This window comes from Neolamprologus brichardi, chromosome 13 (assembly GCF_056152115.1).
Source record: "Neolamprologus brichardi isolate AB-2024 chromosome 13, ASM5615211v1, whole genome shotgun sequence".
Classification (NCBI taxonomy): domain Eukaryota; kingdom Metazoa; phylum Chordata; class Actinopteri; order Cichliformes; family Cichlidae; genus Neolamprologus; species Neolamprologus brichardi.
The window spans coordinates 22,435,988-22,463,986 of NC_142116.1; the positions used below are offsets into that span (position 1 = coordinate 22,435,988).

At 41.1% G+C, this 27,999-nt stretch overlaps 1 protein-coding gene across 1 annotated transcript in view; it reads left to right on the top strand.

Moving 5' to 3' along the window:
- disc1 (DISC1 scaffold protein) overlaps nt 1-27,999 on the top strand; it is a 53,915-nt gene that overhangs the window by 15,096 nt on the left and 10,820 nt on the right. Inside the window, exons 9-13 of the mRNA XM_087850315.1 lie at nt 1,722-1,824; nt 2,001-2,189; nt 10,943-11,003; nt 24,193-24,436; nt 26,533-26,577. Of these exons, the coding sequence (XP_087706441.1) occupies nt 1,722-1,824; nt 2,001-2,189; nt 10,943-11,003; nt 24,193-24,436; nt 26,533-26,577 (642 nt within the window). The remainder of the gene's footprint in view (nt 1-1,721; nt 1,825-2,000; nt 2,190-10,942; nt 11,004-24,192; nt 24,437-26,532; nt 26,578-27,999) is intronic.

Here is a 27,999-nt window from a genome sequence, read left to right on the forward strand (position 1 = left end):
TCTCTGAGATTTTGGTCCATATTGACATGACGGCATCACACAGTTGCTGCAGATTTGTCGGCTGCACATCCACGATATGATTCTCATGTTCCTCCACAACCCAGAAGTGCCCTACTGGATTGAGCTCTGGGGACTGTGGAGGGCATTGAGTACAGAGAACTCACTGCCATGTCCACGAAACCAGTTTAAGATGATGTGATCTTTGTCACATATGTTATTCTGCTGGAAGCAACCATTAGAAGATGGACACACTGGTTATAAAAAGGTGAGCGTAGTCAGCAACAGTACATGCTCAGTTGGTAACAAGGGGACCAAACTGTGCTAAGAAAATATCCTCCATATTATTACACTTCACAGCATCGCTTTCCTGTTCTTAGCTGACCATTTCGTTCACCCAGTGTGGTCTTCTGCTGTTTTTGCCCATATGCTTCAAGGTGAATGTGTTGTGTTCAGAGAGGCTCTTCTGTATACCTTTCTTTGTGACGAGTGGTTATCTAAGCTATTGTTGTCATCCTCTGTACTCTGGCATATTCATTCAGACATACTTACTAGTTATTTTCTTTTTTTCAGATATTTTTATCCAGAAACTAGATGCATAGAATAAGGAGAGAGAAGTTAGCTTACAGAGTTAGCTCTGTAAAGCTACTGTCACTGAGTCTTGAAAGCCATCATCAAATGACTGATTGATGTTGCCGCTGCACCTGAAAGAAATGTCGTGGGTTTCTACCCAGATATACATTTACCATCATCACAAAGTACCCATTGTTAAGCTAAAATGAGAAGTTTGGTTCCTAGATGATATATTCACCAAGTAGAAAATTGCTCACCTGCTGTAACAAAATGATTGCTGACATGAAAGTGACTTTTTTGAAATTGACAAATAGCCTGATGTTTTGAAATTAAATCAGCGAAGTCAGAATTTCTACAGTTTGAAAAAGCACTCAAAAAATATTTTCACTTCATGTAATGCATGAAATAAAATTATACAAGCCCGTTTGGAGAAAAAAAAAATCCGCTTTCTACACTTCTGTGCGGAGAAAACTCTCCGGGGATGTTCTGCCTCGGAAATAACAGTCTATTTGACTGCCTTTTCAAAGTGTTGCACATAACTGTGTCAGATTTAAGGAAAACATGCGTCAGAAAATCTGGATCAAATCTCTTTGAGCAGTGAAAAAAAAAAAGAAAAACAGTTCCTAAAAAGAAGGAAGCGGATCGTGGGGATTGTAGCTGTGGTTCAAAGTGTATACAATGGAAATAACAGAGGTTTAAAGGACAGGGTGAGGGCAGATGAGGGCCAGACGGGCTGATGGAGACCATCAGCTCCTTTGTGAATACTCAGGGCTGAGGTGCCGCATCCCCATCAGGCTGTGACATTCAGGGGCCTTTTCCTCTCTGACTTTCTAATGATATCTTTTATGAGGATTTCACATTTTCCAGTCTGTCCATGTGAAAGGAGAAGCACTCTCTTTCTTTCTAAAGGTTATAGACAGAGGTAACACATCGGCGTTGATGCTCTGCTGTGTATTCAAAGCAGAGCGAACACAGAAGGACGGAAATGAATTTGTAAGGTCTTGTAAGAATGAGTGTCAAAAAGAAAATGAAAGTGGAATTGGAAATGAGCTTTGCCTCCTGTGGGATCCATGTGTCTGCGAAGGTTTTGTTAGTTACCGCCCTCCCCCCCTGCTCTCTCCTCTGCATGTTCTTCTCTTTCTTTTCCTCAGGTGGTCATGAGTCAGAGACTGGGCAGCAGCCTAAGGAGGAAAGTCAGTGAGACTGAAACACAGCTTTTGGCACTACATGAAGCCAAACTGGCAGCCATCTCAGGTAACTTTCCACTCAACCACACCCCACTACATCCCTGCTGCATTACCCTTTTTTTTAATTTACCCCATTTACTTGGCTCACCCACCATTAGCCTCACTTAATTACGCTATTAATGATCAAGAAGCTCGTTAATGGACGTTGTAAGCATAATGTGTTCCCGTGGTGCACCGGTGCAGGTAATGACTTCAGCAGTGCTAAGGAACTGAAAGCAGAGATGAAGGCGGTGTACCTGGAGCGGGACCGGCTCGAGGCTCTGGCCAAGAGGCTGCACAGCCTCAGCTCAGGGAGCAGCCAGGAGCTCGCCAGGATGAAGGAGCAGCGGCAGCAACTCAGACAGGAGCTGGAGCAGAGGGAGGCCCAACATGGTGAGTCACAGAGGCTACCCAGTATGACTAACAACATCAAACCCTTGTCTTTACTATTGTTTAATTAATATATAAATATACAACACTGTTACTTTATTAATTTTTGTTTGTTTTTTACAAGGAGCAAGACTTTATCGCAATTTTTAAAAAGTGGTCTCGAGCAATAGTTCTGCAGGTTTTTCTTTGGGCGTTGCTTTTTCATTCATTTTCAGTCCAGTACCTGATCACTTAACACTGAACTACAAATCACTGAAGCATAAAAACTGTGCCTAACGGTGCAAAGGATGAACCAGTGTTGTGCCTACAAACAACTTAGCATGAGAACACAGTTTGAAGGGCATAAAATAGTATTTCTGCACTAACAAGGTGATTCCCAAGAAGCCGTTAGCTGGAATCTTAGCATATTTCAGTATGCCGCTGGATAAAAGAAAACATTTGGCCTAAAAACTGTGTACAGTAGATGAACAGGATCTAAACACGTTATGTCCTTAGAAAAAGACCTGACACAGGACCTGTGAGAAACATCTGGCCCTTCAATTTATCCAGCTGCTGAAGCCTCATCAAAAATGGTCTCCGTGAAAGGGTGGCTGTCAAGAGGAGGCAAACAGTCCAGCCAAACATTGACTTTCAGGCTTGTTAGAACTGTACAGAGTCTGTTTTGGGCTTATATTCTGTATTTCCATGTGTAGATTTCAATAAACTGCTGCATTTTTTGCCCATTATGGTATTACTTAAAAATCTATGTAGATATATGAATTTATATAATTTGTTGAGAAGATAAATCTCACACAGGTGAATATTAGCATACTGTTAGATTAATAAAATGTTCCTACTAGCTCCAGTAAGGCTCTACATGAAGCATAGCTTCTTGTTTATTTTGTAACTGAAATGTAAAAAATTACCATTCGGTTTAATGGGGGATTAAATCTGAAGTAGGGGCTAAATAGAAACCACTTTGGTTCCACACATAAAATTCCAGTTAATTTTATTTGCATATGCAGGATTCTGTGGCTCATAGTTGCAGCTTTTACAACAAAAAGTGTCCTGGTTAAATCGTTAGCACAAAAGAGTATGAACTGTGCTAAATAAGCAACAGGTTTTTGGAGAAAAGCTCCAGAGTACACACTTATGACCATAAAATCTATATCGCAATTTTAGTTTTAGAATTCCCGAGGCGTGATTAACCACAAAACATCCAGTCAGTGAGCTCAGGAGTCACTTTCATGCTTCTTAAGAGGAAAAACCATCGGTGTTAATAAAACTAAGAGCACTGCTTGCTTAAATGAATCCTTTCCTCCAGCCCTCTATTAGAAACAAAAATGAATAAAACTGGTCGAAGGAACATATTGATATGTTTGTATTATAATTATTAAGCTAAATACACAAAACTAACTAACATATTACTTTTCAAGTTGACATCATATTGTCATTCATTCAGATTGTGTTTCTGGCCTTCAGCTAGCACAGCTGCCTGCCCTTCGGTGCTCGGCAGGTTGTGTACACTTTGCCTTCTATGATTTTTGGGTTTTTTTTGCTGAGAACAGCTGTCTGCTGCATCTGGAAACAAGCCTGATTCGAGCAGCAAGAGTGAACGAAACCTGTACAATAAGACAAAAATCTGAAAAACTGTGAAAAAGCTCAAGAAACAAAAAGTAAGCTTAAGAGATGTTTGTGTAATAATTCTCTTTGGGACATTATATGTACACATTTGCTCCATTGTTAACATACAAACAGTTATTATAGTAGCTTAGAATAAACATTTTAAAGCATGAATATGAATGAGTGCAGCATTACCTGAAAAAGCGCTGTTCTTTTTTTCCCCTGCCCACTGAGGCGTGAAAGCGTTTGTTGTGTACTTGAAAGGCGCCTCTCTTTTTCTTTGAATACACTTTTTAAATATCAGTTCAAAATGTGAATCATGAGAGCTCTTTGAAAGACGAGTCGCCTCTTGATGTTGCTCCACACTGTGAGAGGACATCAATGAACAATGACTTTTTCTCCCAAATGAAGCAAAAGTGATCTGCTGTCAGCGGGGGAATCGGCTTCAAACGAGCTACCAGCAAGGATTGGCAGTCGCGAAGAGGCGAGGTGGCGAGGGTGGTGCGAGGGAATTGAGCTTTAATTGTGTAAAGTTAGCCGGTTGCCTTCGAGCCAGTGTGCGCAGACATGATGCATCAGCGTTCACACGCTCTCCAACTGGATTAAGATCTTAAGGATTAGGGGCTTGTCTTTTTAAAAAATGTTTATTCTTTTTTTTTAGGGTTCAGTCTTTAGATTGATTTGGCGTGCCGGCATTTGGTAGAGATCTAAATGGATTTTGACGGCACCACCTGCAGTAGCACTCTCTCTAGTCCATCAGTCACAGGGAGATTTCTAAAAAAGGTCACTTCCCTTACTGAGACACGCAGACGGGAGGATGAGGGGAGGGCGGGAGGGGTGGTGAAGTGATGGGGCTAGAGCAGGAAGTGAAGCGGCATCAGACTGAAGCTAATGCTACAACCTCCCATCTACCATATGCTGTTACCCAGATCATAAAGATTTGTGGCTGGAGCTTCACATTTAATGCCATTGTCCTGTCCTGAATGCACCCTTTCCTGTCACTAGGGGGCACCCTTTTATTTTTGTACTCCATTGTTCAGGCTCAGTTGCATGAAGTTTTTAGGGGGTTGTATAGTAATGCATAGACTTGCTATTTTAGTACATCCAGTCTATAATTGTATATCATTATAGGAGAAAGCAGCTCTTTTCCTTTCAAAGTGATTATGTTTCATCGACCTCCACTGGATTTTTGTTGTGGAAGCACACCCAAGAACACCTCGGTCTGCTTGACAGCCAGGGATAACACTGATCTCTTCCACGACAAGCATCACCACGTTCGCCTCAGCAGCCTAAACGCAGCGTGCGTGTGTGCCTCATCTTGAATAATGTAGCTCTGCAGGCTGGGAAACCAGTGGTACGAAACTGCGGCGGCTAAACAAAGGATTTGGAGTCAGGTGGTAACACGTCACAGAGAAGACGGCAAGTTAATGATTGGTTGCGCGGCGTGCTCAAACGCTCAAGTGGGCGCACACAATATGGCAGCAGGCGCAATTTCAAAATGTGTTGCTGACACCAAGCAAGGGGCTCATTAAACTGTCATCCTATTTGGTAATAAGGGGCTGGCACACACTTGCTGGAAACTGATAGCCCACCAACAGCACATTACCATTTCTTTAGCTGGAGGGGATTAGAAATTACTGTCTAAGTCAAAGCCAAGATGGCCATCCTTTTAGGTTTCCGAGGCATTTCTAGCACGCGCGCTTGTGGTATTAGTGTCATCCCGTACAAAGAAAACAGCATGCCCATTGTCATCGCGTGAGCTCCGAGGCAATGAATAGTCCTGCTGATGTCATGTAAAGATAGAAATTCATCAACAAGCTGAAGCCACACAGCTTCAGCTTGTTGAGTGCTTGCGGTGTGGGGGCTTTTCGGCCTGGGAGCCATTATGTCCCTAATTGCCGTTGGCACGTTTGCTGATGAATACCACAGCCATTATGGCCAGAGGTTTGATTCCCCGCTGAGAGTATAATTTTGTCCCCAAGAGAGATCTCGAGCGACGCTAAATTTACAAATAAATAATTGAAGAGCTGAATAAGATGCGTAAATGACCCCCAGTAGTGAGGACTTTCATATGGGGAAAGCTGCATCAGACTGTGCTCCTCTTCATTTAGCCAAGTAGTGTGGTAATGCCTGTTCACTGCCATTGTTACAATGCCAGCAGTTCTCTTGTTTTCTGCTTCACGTGGCTCAACTGGAACCCATTTAATTACTGTACCAGCTATTGTTTCTCCATACAGCTCCTGTTGCTCGTGCCGTAGTTTAAAGCCAGTCAGTTCGAACCCAACTGTGCGGTGCTAGTCGGATTTAAGTGCACATCAATACAAGTCACTCTGTGTTATTAGACAAATGCAATTTTCTCTTACAGTAAAGGCGAGGACACATATGATTTATTCATAGCTCTGGCTCTTTTAGGGTGCTTCTGTTGAGAACATGATGGAATGTGTGACAGCTCTTCTCTGAAGAGCATCTGAGTGATTGAGAGCGGCACGGTGGTTAAGTGGACCTGGGGGGGAAGGATGTTTTCTGGTCTTTGTCTCTGAAGTTTCAGCAATATTGAGTATTTTTTTTTTCCTGTCATTCCATTATGAATTTATCACTGAAAGAATTACTGCAAAAACACAATTGACTGAGGTACCACTCCAATAAGGCTCCGTCAATCAATCAATCAGGTCTTTTCTTCAATTACATACCGCTGAAACAAATGGTTTATATCCCTACTGTGCGTTCCTTCTCTTCTACGTGCACTGCAAACACGGTAAAGCTCAAAAAATGTTTGCAGCTGTTTGGTTTGGGATGTAATGCCAGGTTGTCAGTCCACCACACTGGCTCACGCTGAAAGCAGCCGACTTTCCATCTTGTGGAATTACTTGGTATTTCTGTAATATTGTATTTTTAATTTCCCCTAAAACGACTGGAGTTTCTAAGTATATTTATCTCATGAGCCACAAATTTGCAGCTAAACGAAAACACCAGAGTAAGATGATATATTGCTCGCGTATACAAGTGGGAGATGATGGGGGGGAAGATGCATTTTAGTGAAAATGTACTAACCCGGAGTTCCAAGAGGAAAGCCGGGGAATAATAGGATGCATGTTTAATGAGGCGGGATTGTTGAGCTGGTGAAGCGTCGAGAGTGCTCTGCACTTTTTTGGGTGACTTCCTCATTGCTGAGGAATGTTGCTTCTTAGATTCAGTTGTCAAAAACAAAAAATATATTTGCAGCTTGCTTCAGTAGAAATATAGTTTAGAGCCTCTTCTAAACAGTTTCTGTTTACTGACATACAATGACAGTGAGCATTTCTTAAGATTTCAGCTGAGCAGTTTAGCACCCATCACTTATAAAAAACCAAAACACAACCCAACTACAGTTTTGCACACAGCCAATTACTTGTCAAGTGATTCTTTTTGTTGTGCATTCAAGCGCAACCCAACAATATGCTCCGCTATGCCAGCTGCAATCTGTGCATGCTACAGCTAGAGCGTCATGGGTGATTGAGCGTCTGTCCTATATCAGGCTGTCCCTCTGTCAGCTCTGCTGCTGTTAGGTTCAGGTATATATGGTGGGAGTGGCTCCATATGCCCACTGCGTGTTTGTGTTTTACCTGCAGCGCTGTCACACTCAGACAGACCTAGCCAAGCTTAAACACATTCATCACAGTCAGTGCCTTCAGCTCAATTACAGACACACAGTTTTGTCTTCTGCCTTATTATTGCACAGGCTTTTATAACAAGCATGTCACCGGTGCTCTGTTAGCGCAGAGCCGCCTCTAATTTGTTTGACAACAAGAAGGCCTCACAGACGTTTTTCTTGTTAAGGCGCTGAAGAAATGACCGCATTATTCACTTAGAGTTGGAGAGCTCTTTCAATGCTCGTGATGCAGGAGACACTGACAACACCTTGCCTATATTAACTTTTTAAGTTCTGTCTATTATTGAATATTCTCTGCTTGACTTTTGGTTTCACCATGTTTCTATTCTTAGCTTTTCTTAGTTTTATTTTCATCATATTTTGTAGCCTAGTTATTGTTAATATTTATGGACATGGTTTATAGGTGACTCCTGGAGTTTCAGTTTATTCTTTTTCCTCTCTGGATAAGTCTCCATCTCTGTTTGGTGATGTCCTGTTTTACTTTGTTCATCTCTTATTTGTGTGCATGGTATTTAGTTTTATCCTGTTCCATTAGTCTCTGACTAGTTTCAGCTGTGTCTTGTCACCCTGGTGTTTCTGACCTTCCTGATTTCCGTGTGTCTATTTAAAGCCTCAGTTTGTTTTAGTTCTTTGTTGTGTCATGCTGTTGGACGATCTGATATCCTCGTGTTGGTGTTGTTCCCTCGTCAGCATAAATAATGTTGTTCCAGGTTCAACATTGCAAGTGACCAATCACCTTCTCCTGACGTCATCCGCGACCTCGAAAAAAACAAATGCCTTCAAAAAATCTACTTCGCGAGAAGAGAAACCGCCTCTGTAAGGACAATATGCATAATGCTTACCGTTTATTAAATCAAAGTATGCTGAAATGCAAAGAATTCAAGTTCCTGGATCGGCGGACAGAAGCAGTTTCTCTTCTCGCAAGTGAAGTAGTTTTTTAAGGCGGTATTTTTCAAAGGCACAAAAGCGGAATGTCACAACAATGTGATTGGCCACTTGCAATGTTGAACCTGGAACAACATTTATTATGATGATGTAGGAACAACACCGACATGAGGATATCAGATCATCCCATGCGGACTTCCTCTTGTGTTTTACCGGGCCATTTTCTCTGCTGCTGTCTTGGATTATGTTCTCCACCTAAATAAAAAGTCTTTTTTTGTGTTTCCTGAGCTCATTCTACTCTTTGGGTCCCTTATCAGGACACACTGACAGAAACTTTGTCTTTGTAAACTCTGTTACAGTTGTGACATCCTGCTTCATAGGTTTGTCTGTCACATCAGAGATTGTAACCATCAGACTTGTCTTTTTCTGTCTTAGAGTGTTAGAGCTATTTAGCTGAAGCAATTTAGCTTAGATTAGTCTAACAAATTCTGATTCATATATAAAGCAAATGACATTGTCGCAGCACCCAGTAACCCATTCTCCACATCCTTCAATGGTGTCTCAGTTCTGCTTGTGTTATGAATGAATGGCCTTTTCGATTTTGGCCGGGGTCCTTGACAGCAATCAGTGATGTTTAATGCCTGCTGAGATCACTAGTGTGAAGGGAGTCTGAGCTCATGAATTTCCGATGTGGGCTCTGTGAACGCCTTTGTGAAGTTCCTTCAACACCAAATATGCCACGGCACGCATCAGGGAGTAACAGAGCGACTGTCTTCTTTATGGGCTTTTTAGTGCCGATTTTATTCGCATTGCCTGCCCATGACAGCAGCCTCCCGCAGTCTTACAGGAAGTGGTAATATCACCCAGTGCTCTGGTTCCACTCAGCGCAGGAGGAGGCTCTGCCGCTTGATTTCTTGTCCCATTCTATAAAGAAAAGATTATTTTCATCTGTCACGCCTGAAAAACCGCCGTAGTTTTACCACTGGTTGGCATGGCGACAGGACGGCACACTCTCCTCTGTGTATAGCATGGCAAGAAATATTAAGTAAACAGTTAATGCACTTGTGTGTCAATCTCCCACCTTCATCTGTTTCTATCCGTCTTGCTGTTGTTCAAGCTGTAGCTCAGTTTGGCAACTCGCTCTCTGCCAGCTAAAGTCAGGCTTAATGCCCTCCATGTATTATTCAGTGGCTATCTGCTTGCAAGCTGCTTAACAGAGCCAGCGTGAATGGAAGTTGACAGGGGAAGCTCTATCAGGTAGGATAAGATCTCACGTGGCAATTAGAGGGTTGGTAAGTGAGCTGTCTGGTCCACATACAGCAGATATGTGATAGCTTCTCCAGTGGCCTCTGATTGCACAGATTTGGCCACTTTGACTGAAACGAGTAACATCCCTTCCTGTGACTCCCACATTCAAGCCCCCATAAATAACCCAACTAGCTCCATCTCAGCTCTTCCTTCAAGTACAGACAGGAGTGTGTGTGTGTGTGTGTGTGTGTGCAAGAGTGTGTGTGCAAGAGTGTGGAAAGTGTTTGTCACGCTACTGTCGCTGACATTTTCCTTTTCTTCCTGCTGTGCCTGGCCCCAAGAATATGTCACCCCCAAGCTGATGCTGTCTATTAACCACCATCAAAGACAATGATGCAAATTATATTTCAATCCCCAGACTTTGTCTCTGTGTGAGCAGCCTAAGCGGCATCATATAACATAACAGTTTCCCAACTGTTTTTGGCTTTCCTAGTTCTTCATTAAAGTTTGTCTTTAAGTAGGAGTATGCACTCACGTAAAATATAATCGTACTCACTTTAAAAAAATTGGGGTTTTTTTACCAAATGTTAGATGAAAATTTTACACCATCTCTTCTGTATTCAGTATTTTACTATTTTTCTAGACAATAGCTTCCACTTAGAGTAGCCTCATTATTATTGTCTTGCAGTGTCTGTGATCCTTTGACTCCAAGGTGGGAACCAGTGCTCACTGGTTCCAATGGATTGTTGAGAATGTATAAATGTATAGGAATAGCTATGTTTTACTGAGGAAGAGTAGGAAGGTTTGGATTGTATGTTATAACTCGGGTCTATCTGTCTATAGATATATATAGATAGCATCTATGTTTCCTATTCCTATTGTGCTCAAGGATTGGAAGCTCCTATGGGCAGGGCATATTCTCATGTTTCATACATGAGCTCATTAACGCAGCTCAGTCCTCCTCTCCATCCTGACTACTGCTCAACCAGCCTCCTCAGGCACAACTCACTGCTGGCAGAAGGGCACAGGAAGCAACATAAGCAATCCATCCAACTTCATGCCCCACAGAAAATCTGGCAAGATATAAAGAACTATGCCATGATAAAATCCCCTTTTATCCTTGGGCCATCTACAGTTTTATCCCCTCTGAGAGTAGAGGCAGTGATCTCTCCTCATTTGTGTGTTTGTGTTAAGAGAAAGCCAGCTGCTCCTCTAAAGTGAAGTGTACTGTTGCAGTTTTTCTGCACAATGCCGTCACCAAGTGATGACAACTAACTTTTCTAACACGTATATCATAGCTATTGATGCGTCAGTGTTAACAGTATTAGAGGTAACGTGCTGTTGTTCTCTTTGTTCTTTTTTTCTCACTCAGAAAGCCGCCTGAAAGAGAACACCAGCAAGTATATTGAACTACTGGAGGACCGATTGCACAGGTAAGGCTTGTCTGTGCTCTCTGCTTCTTTTTAATACAGACGCGAAGACTCGGTGTTCCTCAGACTAATAAACAAAGAGACTTATATAAAGCAGCAGCCTCCAAGGAATTTTCTCTCACTCCTGCCGTCCCCTAACCAGGGCAACGTCTCCTCAGTGCATCACATCACCTACCACATCATGCTCTCACACCTTTTTTCATACGCCGTTGTCTCCTAGAGCCCCTTCTCACATTGCAGTCTGTCTCTCACCTACACAATTTGTCTTCCTCTTCCCACCTTCTCACATACCTTTTGTACCTTTTTTTAGGCTTCGACATCAGCTCATCTCCCACCTTTCTGCTCTTCTTGTGTGTAAACCATTTTAGACAAAACAATATCTTTCTTCTGACTGGTTCATTGTTTCTGTCTGCGAAGTCAGAGGTTCTAAATCGCAAAGGACAAGTCGTGTTAAGGGTTTCCACCTATCTTACCTGACTTAAGGAGTGAGCTGAGGCGGTGAGAGTGTGGATCCTGGTGAGCATTTGAGTCCATACAGCTGCTTGTGCTTCTTTTATAGTTCAATCACCAGATGGATAGACTCTTTGGCAGACAAACAGCGACTGGCTCTTATTCTACAGGTTGTTGGAGCAATTTTTGTTTTACAGATGGATAAATATAGCCGGTAATGATTTTGTGCACCACATATGAGCTGTTCTTTCCACTCAGTCTATTCTAGTTGTGTTCAGAAGAGAAAGGTTAGGTGGTATGGGTTTACTTTGAGCTTGCAAAAGCCTTTATTATCACAGACCCTGTTTGTCTACTTGACCTTTGTCTCTGTTTGTGGTGTGTGTAGGGGGGGCACAGCTTTGTGTGTTGCATCCTTGGAGAGGCAGGGTCACCTCTTTGGATGAGAGCCAGGACTCAGTGACATACTGCAGGGCTCTTGCTTGTTGAAGGATGCACAGACTGGGGGTCTGCATGGTCAAGGAGCAACATGGTTGCGATCTCAGCGCCCAGCAGGGAATCGCGCCTCAGGACCATCGCTGTCAATAGGGCAGATGGCTGCTTTGTGTTTTGTTTGTATGATGGCAACACTTCTGAGTTTCTAGCAGAGGCATTTGTCAGAGTATTTTAGAGAATGGGATGAATCGCTGCCTAAATATAAAGGGCAAAAGAAGGCAAAATGTTTGTTGAGGGCTAGGCGCATAGATAGATAGACACACACGCACACAATAGATGACAAGCAGCCTACGTAGGATACTATCAAACACAGAAGCTGTACAATGAAAGTGTGACACATTAGAAATATCATCTAAAAACAAGAACAAAATTTAAGACTAAGCATAAAAATGCCGGATGTTACAATACAACATCTCAGTGGTATCACCAGTGGAGACCTTCTCTGTCTGTCACCGACAGGCCTTCTGTTAGGAAAGTCTCCGAGCTTAACCTGAGATAACCCTGATGAAACTGACAAGGTTATATATTAAAGTTCTCCAGTGGGCTACAGAAAATGTTATAACAATATAAAACCTTTTCCACAGGCTGAGCGCTGCTCCTCACAACAACTAAATGATTCTTCACACGTGTGCCCCATTAAACAGCTATAAAAACATCTATAAAATGTTTAAGTCTAAAATCTCCTTTTAATTTTCTTTTACGCAAACCATCTGAGATTACAAATCCTGAAAGCTTAGTACTGCTCCCCGAGGAAACCATCATTAAATACTATTACCAGTAAAACTGGTTTGCAGTGGAGCTGCTATATACTGTGTTCCTGTTTGAGATACTTTGCTACGAGGGCAGATGATTACATACTGTAAATCATAAGTATTTCACCCACAGACTCTGCAAAGGGAGGATGTAGACACTATGACCTCACACACTGATTAGTGAATTGCTTCGAAGCCTCATGTTTGGTGTTATTTTTCATAAGCGAGGGGTGAATCCGACTGAGACACAGAGGATGCTGCTCGGTTGTATGAAAGTGAATTGTACATCACAAGAAGTACAAGTTGCCCTACTTGGACTTTTCCCCCAAAGACTTCTTTACTATTGAAGAGTCACCCCCTTCCTGCCATTAGAAAGAGTGCAGATCTGAGACACTTGTGCATGCATCCTTACATCCGTCTTCCTAACTACTTATTTAACTCCATGACTTCCACACTGGCTTCAATTTTCAGAGCCGGGTCAATGATATAGTCACATCACAATGAAAAAAGAGAATTTCCATTCAAGGACACCTTCTTGGGTGACTGTAAACTAATTTTCTCGGCCATCACATTCTATATTAAATGATTGGCTCTTCAGCCTTAGATCGGCCTCCATGACCAGAGGCGGTCTAGATAAATTCACAAATATAGCTCTGATTTATGGCGTACACCAGTCCCTTCCACCAGCTCCCGCTTGGCACAGTGACACATATTTGCCTTGATTGAATGCGCAGTTTTCCCCACATGTGCATACACCACTAACACACACACACACACACACACACACACACACACACAGAGATGCACACATACACTCATCATCCACTGTAAATGTTATCAGTCAGCTCTAATGTACATTACCATTGATAGAGTACCGTGGTGATGAGAAGTGAGGAGAGGTTGGTGGGGAGGAGGGTGGAGAGAGGCAGATTAGTGTGCTGAGATGTCTGGTCTCCGTGGAGACGGATGGTGTTGAAAAAACCAATTATCTTTTCCTTGCTAAAGACTAGAACAGGATGTTAGAACAGCGCAGATGCTGTAAGTGTGTCATCAGAATAAAAAACATTTTATTCAGATTAGCAGCACCACACAGTTGTTTAATACATTATGCAGATGTTTCATTAGGAAATGCTTCTCGTTTTTGTCCCTCATTTATATATTCATTCTCCTGTAGAGATTTGAGCGGCATATATCATACGCGACGGATACTGGCACAGAAGCCATTAAATGCTGAGATGTATAGTTAAATTGAAGATGCTCTATGAAAATCTAAATGAGAAAAAAATGGGATAAAATGTGCTCCTCTCTTACTTTTAATATACAAATTCTTGAATCTACATTTTTTTAAAAAAGTGTTTGGAACACTTAACTTATTTGCCCACATGGCTCCTGTAAAAACCTCCTCTAGTCATACACCATACAAACTCCTCCCAGTCCTCCATCTATCACACCTCTATCACTATATTATTAACACCTCTCCACAGCTGGTGTTATTTGTGAGGCTAATGTTAAGGTGAAACATTATCACATCTCCTTTCCTTTCTATTGTGTGAAGTCTTATTTCATAGCTTTTATGTTTCCTCAAAAAACAAAAATGCATCAATGATTATATTTCCTTTCTCTCACTTTTCTAAAACAACCAAAAAAGGTGTTAATTTTACCCAGAATATGATTTTTATGTAACAATGAACTATGACTCAAAATCTGAGCAATATTTCATGCTCTGAACCCAAAAACCATAGACTGTATATAAAAGATGGTCTCCGCCACTCCGACTCACGTGTTTTGGACTCCCTTTTTTAAAAGTCAAATTGATCATTTTGACTTAAGTCATGTTAATATTTTTGGAGGCAGAAGTGACTGTATTTTTACAAGAGGGTGAAGTTATAACTTACCAGCTAAAGCACCTTACTTAGTTAGCGTGCTGAATTCATAGACCATATGGGTGCATCGCCCAGACACTGCAAAGGGTTGTAGCCCATTTATGGAAGATTTGCAGTACATACACTGCCTATGGTACCAACAGTACTAAAAAAAAATAAAACAAGTCCTCTTGGTATTAAAGGTATTGTAAATGTCAGTTCTGGTGACATCTTTACAGTTAATAAAGCACAACAAACCGTGTTAATTGTCAATATTCGATTTTTAAGTCGGATGAGGATATTTGGCAATTTAAAAATATACTGTATAGCAGGGCTCTAGACTAACTTTTTGCCATGGTTGCACTGGTGCACCTAAAAATAAAATTTAGGCGCACCAGCACAAAATTTAGGTGTACCCAAATTTTTTAACTGCATTGATTAACACCGCAGTTTTACATGTTCACGTTTTTTGGATTTGTAAATATTGATTTGTAAATGATTAACTAACAACCTTTCAACACAAACCTCTTTATTTGTAGCAAAGTTCTACAAGAAAGATTACTTAAAAATGCTTGTGCTTAAAGTGCTTCACTGAGCTGAAATTTCAACATTAAACAAATTTAAAACATCTCAAGATATATTAAATTTAAAAAGAAATCTAAATTAAAAAGTTCCTCAAAGTGTCAAAGGCTTCACACTGAACATTTCAATATCCGAACAACTTGACATCTTATGGATTGTCCTCCATTGCATTCACATGCCCCTCAGATGGCCAGCTCCTGTAATTTGGCCTTCTTGATCTTTCGCCTTGGGTGAACCAGCTTGTCGCACTCTCTCTAGCATCAAAATCTTCCAGACTTGGCCCCTCCACACTGATTCTTATCAGGTCATCCGCTGTCTCTGAATGAAGGGATGCTCTTGTGTCTGATTTAATTCTCTTCTGTGAAGAGAACCCTCTTTCACATACCGCAGTTGAGACAGGTAGGACCAGCATAATGTGTACAAGATGCAGGATGTTCTGAGAGAAAAATACATTCAAGAGATTTGTTGAACCAATTTGTGTTAGATAGCAAAACTCACACAATCTTAGGAAAGAACATCAACCAAAACTGACCTTGTACTCTGAGCAGTACAGCTCTCTGGTCAACATGAGCTCCCAAAGGCTGAGGTAGGTCTTGTCTTTGAACATCCTGGCAATTAACAGCTTCAAACTTACAAACTCTTCTTTTGCAAGCTCTGCGTTTACACCATTTCTGAAAATGATGTGGTTTACACAGCTAATCAGTGTTCACATAAACAACATATCTACGACCAGCACACATGATATCGTAGCAATCCACCAGCTACCTTCTCAGGACTGTGGAGAAGTGATCCAAGAGAAAAGCAAGGTCATCAGCACCATGGTCCAATAAATCCTCTTTGTTCTCTGGCCAGCTATCATGATTGAAAATGTTGAAGCATTTGACAGCTTTGGTTGTGGCTGACTCAGAAGCACTATCCTCTGTTGTAAGAACAAATACATTTTAATAAATGAAAATAAAAATATAACAATGCTGTTAACAATAATAAAAATATTTCTTATCTACATGTATTTAATACAGTTGCCTAGGAGACTGCTGAATCTTGCTTTCAGATTTTTCACAGTGGATTTGATTGTTGCATCCATTACGTTTTTAAGTTTAGTTGCAGCAACACCATCTTCAGCCAGAGTTGATGCATCTCCTTTGAGTGTTATTGTCTGTGTATTGCATAAACAATAAATAGAGATTGTGATATTGATATTAGAAATATTTGTGCAAATATAAATAAAAAATAATAATAAAATAATAAATAGTGTTCTCTGTTTAAATATGAGACACAGCTATATGTAGGCCTACCTGGAATTTGTAAACTGCCATTTCCCCCTCTTTATCCTGCTGCCTCCTCTGCAGCCTCATATCAGTCAGGAACTCTAAGTCTTCCATGAGGCTTGGGTCTTGCAACCATTATCTCTGTGGTCACCAGCAGTTGTTCCAGGCTGCAAAGGACCTGTTTGGGTATAACAGTGCTGTATTTTTTTAAAAAGTCGAAGATGACCACAAACACAATTCATATTTACACATCCCACTTTATCTCACTTACCTGTGGTAGAATGACATCATTCCTTTGAAGTAGGAAATAATAGTAGTCCATGTGGTGGTACACAGTAGTGAACTGCCCTGGTTTCAGAAAGGTCTCCAGGGCCCTTGAAACATGTGGGAGCCACCTTGTTCCCTTCACCCCACTGGGCACCAGCACATTTACTCCCAAGTCAGCCCCAATGACCCTGAGGTCTCTCATTGATTTTGGGCTGAAATGATAAGTCTTCCAAATTAAATGGAGATGGTCATACAACTGCCTGATCATTGGAATGTCCCTCTGAACTGACAACATTGCCAATTCCAATCTGAAAAGATAGTAAACTTTTAAATGTAGATATATCTGCTCTATAAAAGAAATTAACCCACACAGTGACTTTAGAGTGTCAGTCATTTCTTGTCTTCTAGTCTTACCTGTGAGGCATACAGTGGAAGGGCACAATGTGGTCACCTGCCTCCTGCTGCAGAAGGGCTATGACACCCCCTTTGCTGCCCAAATTAACAGCAGCTCCATCAGCCCCCATAGCAATGATTTTCTCCAACCAGTTACTGCACTGGTCCCCAAGAGCAGCGAATGCTTTCCTTGAGGCAATATAAACTCCTAAACAAAAAAACAAACAAAAAAAAAAAAAAAAAATACCATTTACTTATCAGATCAAGCATTTACAATGCAGTCTTTTTCAGTTTGAGTTTCTATATTCATGTATTATTGCTATGTTTAATTTTCAATGATAAGAATATGCTAGATATGGTTAATGCAGTAACTCGACGTAATATTATTAATCATATACATAGGCTACGTGACATGACATGGCTTACCTTGGGCATGGGCATGCTCGACCTCAATGTGTCCAATCAGTATATTTGCTGGTCTTCCTTTTTGCAAGATACAAGCGTACACAATGAAACATTGTTTTGTGGCGATGTCTGTGTCTCCATCGATCAGGAACGCCATGTATGTACTGTTCGCAATTTCCACTGACGTCTTTTTTTTCAGTGTGTCAGCGATTACGCCTATAAACTGGGCGCACGCAACACCATTGCTGTATGTGGGGTTTATGTCCAAGCCATTTTTCTTGTGAAGAGTTATTTCTGACTTGAACTTAGTAAACGGAACTTCTTCTTTTGCAATATTGTAGGCGATGTTAAACTTAATGATCATCTCGGCTTCCTCCGATGACCTGTTTACTGCTGCCTGCCGCTGAAAGGCAGTGGTGAACGGGGACATTTTGGCAGTGCATTTATCGCGGCATATAATGTGTCTTCTCGATACTGTATGCTTTTTTAGCGTTTCAAGTCGAAACGTATTAGCACCAGTGACAAATGCAGTGTTGCCGGCCATGGTCTTTCCACACTTGCGGCAATAAATGCAGTGCATCATATTGTCAGCTTGGCTGTATCTTAGCCAGGGAAACTGGTCAAGCCACTCGATTCGAAATTTATACATTCTCTCACTTTTCCTTTCAGTGGACTCCGGCTGGGAGTCGATCGTATGTGGCTCATTTTCTGATGCCGTCTCCGGACCAGTGTTTGACAAAAACAGAGAGGTTGATGGCTCCGTGTCAGAGTGCTGGCTCAGAATTTTGGACTGATCAGGCCTTAACTTAACGAAAAAGTTATCAATTGTTCTTTTCATATTTTCTCAATACCAACTTCATACACTTCTGACCTGGGCTTCTCTATCTGCCCGCACTTTCAAACGTAAACATAAGTAGGCCTGCAGGAATATCTGGACCACGGCCAATCACAGAGGTTCCCGCCTCTGAGTATCTCAGATTGGTTTAGAACACGACATGGGCATAATGTGTGTCTGTTGTTGAACACACGGAGACTTTCAGGGTTGCTGAAACTTTTTTTTTTCGAGAAAATACTTAAATATTTTTTATTAGTCGCACCATGGAGAAATTTGGTCGCATTTGGGACCAAATTGGTCGCACTCTAGAGCCCTGCTGTATAGTATACTGGCTTATATATCCTTCAAACACTTGACAGATAAATAGATTTCTTCAACATTTGTTAGTTGTTATATGTAGTCATTTATGATTTCTTACTAAGATTATATGACACTGCAGTTTAAAAATAATCCTGTTTTATTGTCACAGCAGGTTGTGTAGCGTACACTGGACTCTGCTCTGATTAGCTGGCTCGTGTGTTTGTGCCGTTCCAAACATTTGTGTTGGGTGAATCATACAACGCCCTCTGGTGGACAAACTATGTAATGTCAACACTCATAACATGATTCAAATGCGTTCCTCCGGTCTCTTCTTTACTTGTTAAATTTTCATTTACCGTCCATTATAAATTTGCTGATACTGATAGACTGGCCAATTACTAATGTCAGTTAGCAGTGCACTAAAAATGACCTACTCCTCAAACAACACTCATAAAGAATATGGTGAAGGAGGTGTTGTTTTTTATGTTATGTTTCTGTACTTAATTCTTTATTTTCTTCAGGTCTGTTTATGCTTTTCCGGTTTGTATGCTAACTGTTGGCTTTGTTAGCCAGGACACTTTTGCAAAAGAGATTTTAAATCTCTTAAAGTCCAACTTTACTGGTTAAATAAAAGATAAATAAAAAACAAAACAAAAAAAGGATTTAAAAAAATGGTCAAAAGGTCCAGTTTAGTGACTTGCATTGGCTGAGGTAGCACCTAGTAGACAGCTACCAGTTACAGCTCACTGCTTTGGTAGTCAAAGCATGTAATATAATTCATAACATTAAGTTTTAATATTATTTAACGTTGAGTTAAATTCACAAAACTATAGGGACAAAACAAAATAAAACTTGTTTTTTTTTTCCTGGCTGTAAATGAGGTTATTTCTGCTATGAAGTTGGACATTTTAACACGGGAGTCAAGGGGATTGACTTGCTTTTGGAGCCAGCATCGAGTGGCCATTTCAGGAAATGCAGCTTTTGGCACTTGGTTGTTGGCTTCACTTTTCAGCCCTGGGAAGTTTTTGAATGATGGTCAGACTGGATGTGAACCCATAATGTGCCTCTTCTCTCTTGAGACGTCTAACTGAACCCGCTGGTACCTGCAGGACCCGGTCACTGCCCCGTCGTTTAAAAGTTCCAGCAGATTTATAACCCTTCCTCAGCAGCAGTCTGGATTGAATGCCTTGAGGGGAAAGAGGAGTCCTGTGAGTCAGTAGTCCCACAGGGAAGCGAAGATACTATAGAAAGAGTGTGCCTGTCTGTTTCTCCTCCTTATTACTGGGCCATCAGCAGCACAGCACGCCCACACCCTGCCACTGTCAGATGGCAGTCGGAGCGGCTGCCACCAATTAACCCCGTGGGCGACGAGTTCATACCAGCGGGCACCAGGACGCCACCATCACAGGGATGCTTAGGCGCTAACATGTTGTCTGAATTTTCAGCAGACAGAGCCCTAATGCCAGCGCCAGTTGTTTGTAATGAATTGTGGTTGACACTGCAGAGAAGCCGCTTTGATCGATGAGGCCAGCTTTGATATTTTTAGAAGAATTTATGATTTTTATCCCCACAGAGAGTGATTTATGGGCATGTAAGTTAACACATGTGTGCTCACCCATATCTGTGTGTTGCATGTGTTCCTCTCCACTTCGGAAGAGACAAATAACAACGGCACGGCTCATTGGGTGCATCCCCACCGTAGCAGAATTCAGAGGCAGCGAATTGGTGATGGCGGGGTGGGGGTGGAGGTGGGGGACTGGGCTGAGCAATTTTTCTATTGTCTGTCTGCCAAATGAAGGTTAGAGAACGACTGAGAGGCGTGCGTTGGCAGGGTACAGAGGTTGGCAGCCCTTTCAGGCAGGAGATGGGCTGGAAAACAAGTGGCATTCAATTTTGGGGATTTTTTTTTGGGGAGGTGATTCAACCCTGAGAGAGAGAAGAATGAACAGAGGGAGAGATTAAACAATGTCATCTGGGTGCATTTTGCCTTTGAGTTTGTTTATACAGTGGGGCAAAAAAGTATTTAGTCAGCCACCGATTGTGCAAGTTCCCCCACTTAAAATGATGACAGAGGTCAGTAATTTGCACCAGAGGTACACTTCAACTGTGAGAGACAGAATGTGAAAAAAAAATCCATGAATTCACATGGTAGGATTTGTAAAGAATTTATTCGTAAATCAGGGTGGAAAATAAGTATTTGGTCACCTCAAACAAGGAAAATCCCTGGCTCTCACAGACCTGTAACGTCTTCTGTAAGAAGCTTTTCTGTCCCCCACTCGTTACCTGTATGAATGGCACCTGTTTGACCTCATCATCTGTATAAAAGACACCTGTCCACAGCCTCAACCAGTCAGACTCCAAACTCCGCCATGGCCAAGACCAAAGAGCTTTCGAAGGACACCAGGAAAAGAATTGTAGACCTGCACCAGACTGGGAAGAGTGAAGCTGCTTACAATAGGCAAGCAGCTTGGTGTGAAAAAATCAACTGTGGGAGCAATCATCAGAAAATGGAAGACATACAAGACCACTGATAATCTCCCTCGATCTGGGGCTCCACGCAAGATCTCATCCCGTGGGGTCAAAATGATCATGAGAACGGTGAGCAAAGATCCCAGAACCACACGGGGGGACCTGGTGAATGACCTGCAGAGAGCTGGGACCAAAGTAACAAAGGTCACCATCAGTAACACACTACAACGGCAGGGAATCAAATCCCGCAGTGCCAGACGTGTTCCGCTGCTGAAGCCAGTGCATGTCCAGGCCCGTCTGAAGTTTGCCAGAGAGCACATGGATGATACAGCAGAGGATTGGGAGAATGTCATGTGGTCAGATGAAACCAAAGTAGAACTTTTTGGTATAAACTCAACTCGTCGTGTTTGGAGGAAGAAGAATACTGAGTTGCATCCCAAGAACACCATACCTACTGTGAAGCATGGGGGTGGAAACATCATGCTATGGGGCTGTTTTTCTGCCAAGGGGACAGGACGACTGATCCGTGTTAAGGACAGAATGAATGGGGCCAAGTATCGTGAGATTTTGAGCCAAAACCTCCTTCCATCAGTGAGAACTTTGAAGATGAAACGAGGCTGGGTCTTCCAACATGACAATGATCCAAAACACACCGCCCGGGCAACAAAGGAGTGGCTCCGTAAGAAGCATTTGAAAGTCCTGGAGTGGCCTAGCCAGTCTCCAGACCTCAACCCCATAGAAAATCTGTGGCGGGAGTTGAAAGTCCATGTTGCTCGGCGAAAGCCCCAAAACATCACTGCTCTTGAGAAGATCTGCATGGAGGCATGGGCCAAAATACCAGCTACTGTGTGTGCAAACCTGGTAAAGACCTATAGTAAACGTTTGACCTCTGTTATTGCCAACAAAGGTTATGTTACAAAGTATTGAGTTGTATTTTTGTTATTGACCAAATACTTATTTTCCACCCTGATTTACGAATAAATTCTTTACAAATCCTACCATGTGAATTCATGGATTTTTTTTTCACATTCTGTCTCTCACAGTTGAAGTGTACCTCTGGTGCAAATTACTGACCTCTGTCATCATTTTAAGTGGGGGAACTTGCACAATCGGTGGCTGACTAAATACTTTTTTGCCCCACTGTATATCATGGAGAATGAGCCACTGTGCACTTTTCAGGTGAAAATACTATTTTATAAGGGTTTGCATGTGAGTTCAGCAAATGATATCGCTGTATTTTCTACCATTGTGAGTCAATCATTTTGAGTTTATGTCTGTGACAGAGTATTTCCTCCTAGGTCGGAATTTGGCATGTGAAGACAGACAGAGGACATTTCTTCCTTTAAGAGATCTGATAAGTCTCCTATAAAGCCACCATCGTCTTCCCTGCATCCTGTCAGCTTTAGTTTGATTTTTCTACATGACATGGATTCACAAAAACAAAGTTGGTGTTAGTTAGTGTGGAAACTGTTGCCTTTTGTGTTTGGTCTAAAAGCCCTAAAATCTATTAAAGGCTGCGTGTCTGACAAGCTCGGAGATCACGGTCATTTGTGAATGTTTAGTTATCTAAAGGTTGCTGAAAGGAGAAGGTCAATAAACAAGAAGATTTTAAAGGTCAGGAGGCCTCAAATGTGACTCAGCGAAGGAGCATTTTATTTAAAGGAAATGGAAAATGGTTTCTGAAAATAAAAAGATCAATGCTTCAATCCTCACAGAGGCAGCGCCTCTCAATCAAGGAATCTCTGTATGTGTGTCTGGTTTTCTTGATAAAAAGTGTATTTGATTGTTTTGATTGTATTGATGAGGTAATCTGGATGAAGTGTGGTGTCACTTTGGGCATTTTCCCCAAGTTTATATATATAGAAACCTCTGCTTATTGTGACATTTACCTTTGCTTGTTTTGTGTGATCAGTTTAACCTAAATAATGAAACAATGAGATAAAAGTCAGTAACGGTGTAACTCATTTTTAAGTATATACGATCCATTTTACCTGCTTTAATTCGTCTCTGCTGGGATCTGAGATCCTGCAAAGGTCGGGGAAAAAGGAGTGAAGAAGGCTGACTGATCATAACTCAATAGGTAGATAAAACAATCTCCTTGCCCTCCCAGTGAACTCGTACTCAGTGACCCCAGTAGAAACGAACGCATCCACACCCTCTTTTGAGTAAAGGGCATCCTTTCAGGAGGAATATCGCTCTTGTTACATTTTGTGAATGGAATTTTATTCTTTGAATGATTCACTCCTCATCTGTCACTCAGAGGTTTATGTGCTTTATTTGAAGAGATGCTGCTGTACCTGTATAATAGGAATGTCAAAGTTAATGGACAATGTGGGCCAAATACAGCCCAGTATGACCTTAAGTGCGCCAGACCAGTGACATGCCCCCTTTCTATCAGTGTAAAGAAGTTTAACTGCACACTTAATCCCTGAGTATGTTAGTATTAGAAAAAAGCAGTGCAATTTCAAAGGTAAATATCAGTATTGCTGCATAACAAAGAGATGCTGCTCTTTTAAATGAAAGAAATCTGTTTTTTGTTTTAGTTTTTGGGGCATAAATTGTAAGAAATAAATGTGTAAAATTGTAAAAACAAGAAGTTTCTGTAGTGCTGAAAAAAAGGTCCTTATCAGTAGAAAAAGCCATAAAACCTTTAAAAAAGTTAAAGGGACAAGTCCAAAATTTATGAGTGTTTGCAGGGCGGGTTTTAGCCCCTGGTCCTTATGTTTGACACATGCCTCTGCGGTGACGCGAGTGATGTGCATCAATGTATTTTCAGTTTTTAGTGTTATTTTGACATTCTTTTACAGCACACTACATTTTATTTAATAGCTTAACATATAATATTGTATTTATGTATGTGACTACATGCTACAGTTCAACTATTTGCTATATGTTGTAGTACATTTTTAAAATTTCACATCACTGAATAACATAAAAGAACATACCTGATGTTAGTTTTCCTTCAGCATGCAGACAGCTCCAGATAGCTCTGCTGCTAAAGCCTGTTCTGACCACTTGGACTTTTATGATTTAAATACTGATCTCAAACTTGCACTGAGAGCAAACATCAAGTTCTCTATCAGAATGCATAACATACTTGTCTCCTTCCCTTGCTAGTTATGGGTCTCCCAACTTGGAGCGAATCTGGGAAGCCGACCTGGAAGCGTGTCACCTTTTCCTGCGAGGTCTCCAGTTGCGGACTCCTAGCTGCAGTGGAGCAGACATTGAAGACCTCCCCACTGCAACAGTTTATCCTCCATCCCAGCCAGGCACCAAAGAGGAAGAGGACTGTGCCATGCTGACTGCTTTAGGAGGGCGATGGTGTCCTGAGGCCAACTTACAGAACTCAGAGTTCACTAAGGTAACAGTAAATTGTCTTGTGAAGAGCACACTATGTATAATTCATCTAAACACCTCTGTATAAATGCTGGAATGCTTGACAAAGGCTGGGATTTAGTGTCTTGAATATGAAGGCTTCCCAAGTGACACTTTCAAGCGCTGAGGTCTTACATATTTTCTGCACATAACCCATGTTTGCAACTGAAAGGTCAAATGAGAACACTTACTTTCAGAAATACTTGCTTTTCTTTACTGTGCTGTGAAATGTAACCTCAAAAAAAAAATCTTCCTGCTCTGTCAGCCTTAGCGCTTGGCTGGAGAGGACAGCTTCAGTTTGTGCATGGAGCCATTGTGAGAGTCTGAGATTCTGCCGACTGCAGTGAGATGAGCAGCAGTCAGTTAGCGTGTTTGCTCGAAGGTATTTCTAAACGAGGAAAATGTGGGCGTGAGGGGGGCAACCGTTTGGAAATACTTAGACTTCCTGATTAAATGCGTTAGTGGGCTTGCATGTGTATGTATGTGCGTGTGCACATGTGTGAGTGTGAATTCTCTGTGGCGGTCTATCCCACAGTGAGCTGAGGTCCACTGCCTCAGGGCCGAGTCCGACTCATTCTCTCCTCTTCTCACACTTTCCTCCACCCACGGAGTCTGACTAGTGTGAGATAGGAACAAAGCCAACAGATCCAGCACTGTGTGTGTACATGTGTGTATATATATATGTGTATGTATATATATATGTGTATGTATATATATATATATATATATATATATATATATATATATATATATATATATATATATATATATTAAAAACACAGAACATTTTCCAGATATGTTTCATTATACTTTCCTACTTTGGCTCACAGATTGTTGTTTATCATAATGTTTGCTCTACATTTTCCCCATTAGTATGGATTTACTGGATTGTGGTTCCAAGCACAAACGTTTGTTCTTTTTGGATCTAATATACAGGAAGCTGTAGGGTTTCATTGCCATGTTTAATTCTGCCGCTGTTGCAACCTGTTCAGCTTCTCTCACAGACCTGTCCTTAGCATGCATAAACACACAGTTTTCATTAATGTCTTCTTCTTTCCTGCCTTTCCTTGACTGCATATGATAAACTGCATGAATCTATTTTCCGCTCCCCCTTTTGTCTTTCTTTGCTTTTCTTTCTCCTCCTAAAGCCTGGAACCTCCTAACATTTTACCAAGAACTAAAAGGTGAGACAGCCAGCCATTTCTCTCTTTTGTCCTCTTCCTGTGAGCTGTGTTTTCTGTGTAATCCCCCCGCCTGAAACCCAGTGTAGCAAAATACACCCTGTAATATTTGTTGGGTATGACTTTATCTTTGAATTTCTTTGCAACAATTATGATAAAAAGCTTTTTGGCATGTAAAAATGTTTAATATTTATATGAAGACTTTTAAGAATAACCTTCCTGTTGTCGCTTATAGAAATAGAAGAGGCACATTCAGTGGGTAGGGTTTTCGTTCGGCAGCAAACATTATTTTAGCTTGGTAGATATGAGTGTTTTCATCTCAAAGCAACAAACAATAAAAGAGGAGCTTGATGCTGGTTAATCTTTACAATCTGCACCTCGAAAACTGTGTGAGGCAGATTGTACGCTGCTGTGAGATGTGATTAGAGATAGCAGTGGCAATCCAGTTTATATGAGTTGTTTAAAACTGCAGCATTTGAAACCAATCAGATACTGTGTGAAGAGTTATGGATGGGTCAGTTGTGTTTGCCTCAGAGTAAAGTAAAAAGGCTCTTTTGAATTTAGAATAATAATTAAAACTTTGCTGATTATTTGTTTTCACTCTGCTTTTTAAAACCACAAACAATATGTTAGCCTCCAGTAGGTAGAGTAATTACTTTTTCCTTAGTGAAGAATGTACAATTACATACTTTGAATGCTAACAAAAAAAACCCCTGCAATACAAACGAGTCTGTTAATCTATTTTCTTGTTGTCAGTTTTGCTGATGAGTAATTACAGCCTCCTTGCATTATGATGATGCTGCACACATACAGTACACAGCCGACATAATTGTAGTTTTAATAATTCATGAGCAGGCTTACGACTGTGTGGCCTCAACAAATGTTCCCCTTTTTGTTGCAGAAGCTGGAGGAGTTTTTGTTCTGCATGGAGGATAGTCACCCAGAGGTGCGTGATGTTAACACTATCACTGTGTGGTTCAATGTTATCAGTACAATGCTAACATTATCAACAACATGACCCCTGTCACCTGTTTCACCATCTACGTGAGAGGCACCATGTCTTGTTTGCAACATCAATTTTGAGTTTATTTAATAGAAAAAAAGGGATATTTTATTCATATGTACACATCGCTTAATATTGCTGCTGGCAAACTAATGCATCCTCATGAACATTGAATTAATCTGTTAAAAATGCAGAAGGGCAGGTTTTGTGGTATCTACCATGTTGTCCTGCTATCTTGAATACAATTTATTCATGTGGCCACAGACTGGCATTTGTGTGCAGTGGAGGCAGATTTTAAATTGCGTCCTAGCCTTCAAACTCCAGATATAAAGGATCATCCTTATTGTCAGCCAGCTAATGTTAGGGTTGAAATTGCACTCTTTTGGTAAACAGTTTGGTTACATTGTCACATTGTATAACAGGTTATTAGCCATTCCAAGTCCAGGAATGTTAGATCCACTTAAAAAAAATATGACTAACCTTGGCTAACAGAGGCTAACAGCAGCTAACAGAGGCTAACAGCAGCTAACAGAGGCTAACAGCAGCAAAAACAACAGCGCTTGCTGACACAAAAGTACATCATGTCCTCAAAAACCCACCTCATTGTTGCTGTTGTTGGACAGAAGTGAGCTTTGCTGACTCATCGATTCCTTTTCACAAAGCTTTACAGCCTCCTTAAGTAGATGTGGACGTTTCTCATCCGGCACTGGCAGCTGAGGTAAACAGTAGGCAGAAAGCCTACTGAGCATAAACTGTGGTTTGGAGTTATTTTGCTGTGAGATCAACAGTGTCCATAGATTTTCAGGTGACTTTTGGTAAAAACATAAAATTTAGGAAAGTATTAAATTGAAAAATATCTTTTTTTTAAAACATTTTTTATTTCCCGATTTGCTGGCAAATGTTGATATTATTTAAATATTTTACAATAGTGTGTACAAAACAGTCTAGATTTAAGGTTAATCTCTGGGCTGAATAAAACATGTTTGTCCTACAGTGGCCACCATAGTTAGGATTACGTGCTTTAATTGGGAACGATAAGAAAACAGAATTAACTTAATTGGAATCTGCATCTTAGTGACATCTAGTGGTGAGATTTTACACTCTGTAACTTTATGTTTGAATTTACACTAGGTCACACAGCCACACAGTACAAATACACTCATTAAACAGTGGCATTCGCAGGAATTCAAACCAGTAAATGGCGCATGTCATGTTTAACAGGTTCTCAATGCTACAACCTGCAGTACCAGTGATAACATTTCACTCAAAGCTTCTATCAAACATTGGCTCAGTTACCTTCTAAAATCTATTTTAAGAGACAGCATCAATTTACATGAAATTTTAACTATGGCGCTGTAGAAGTGA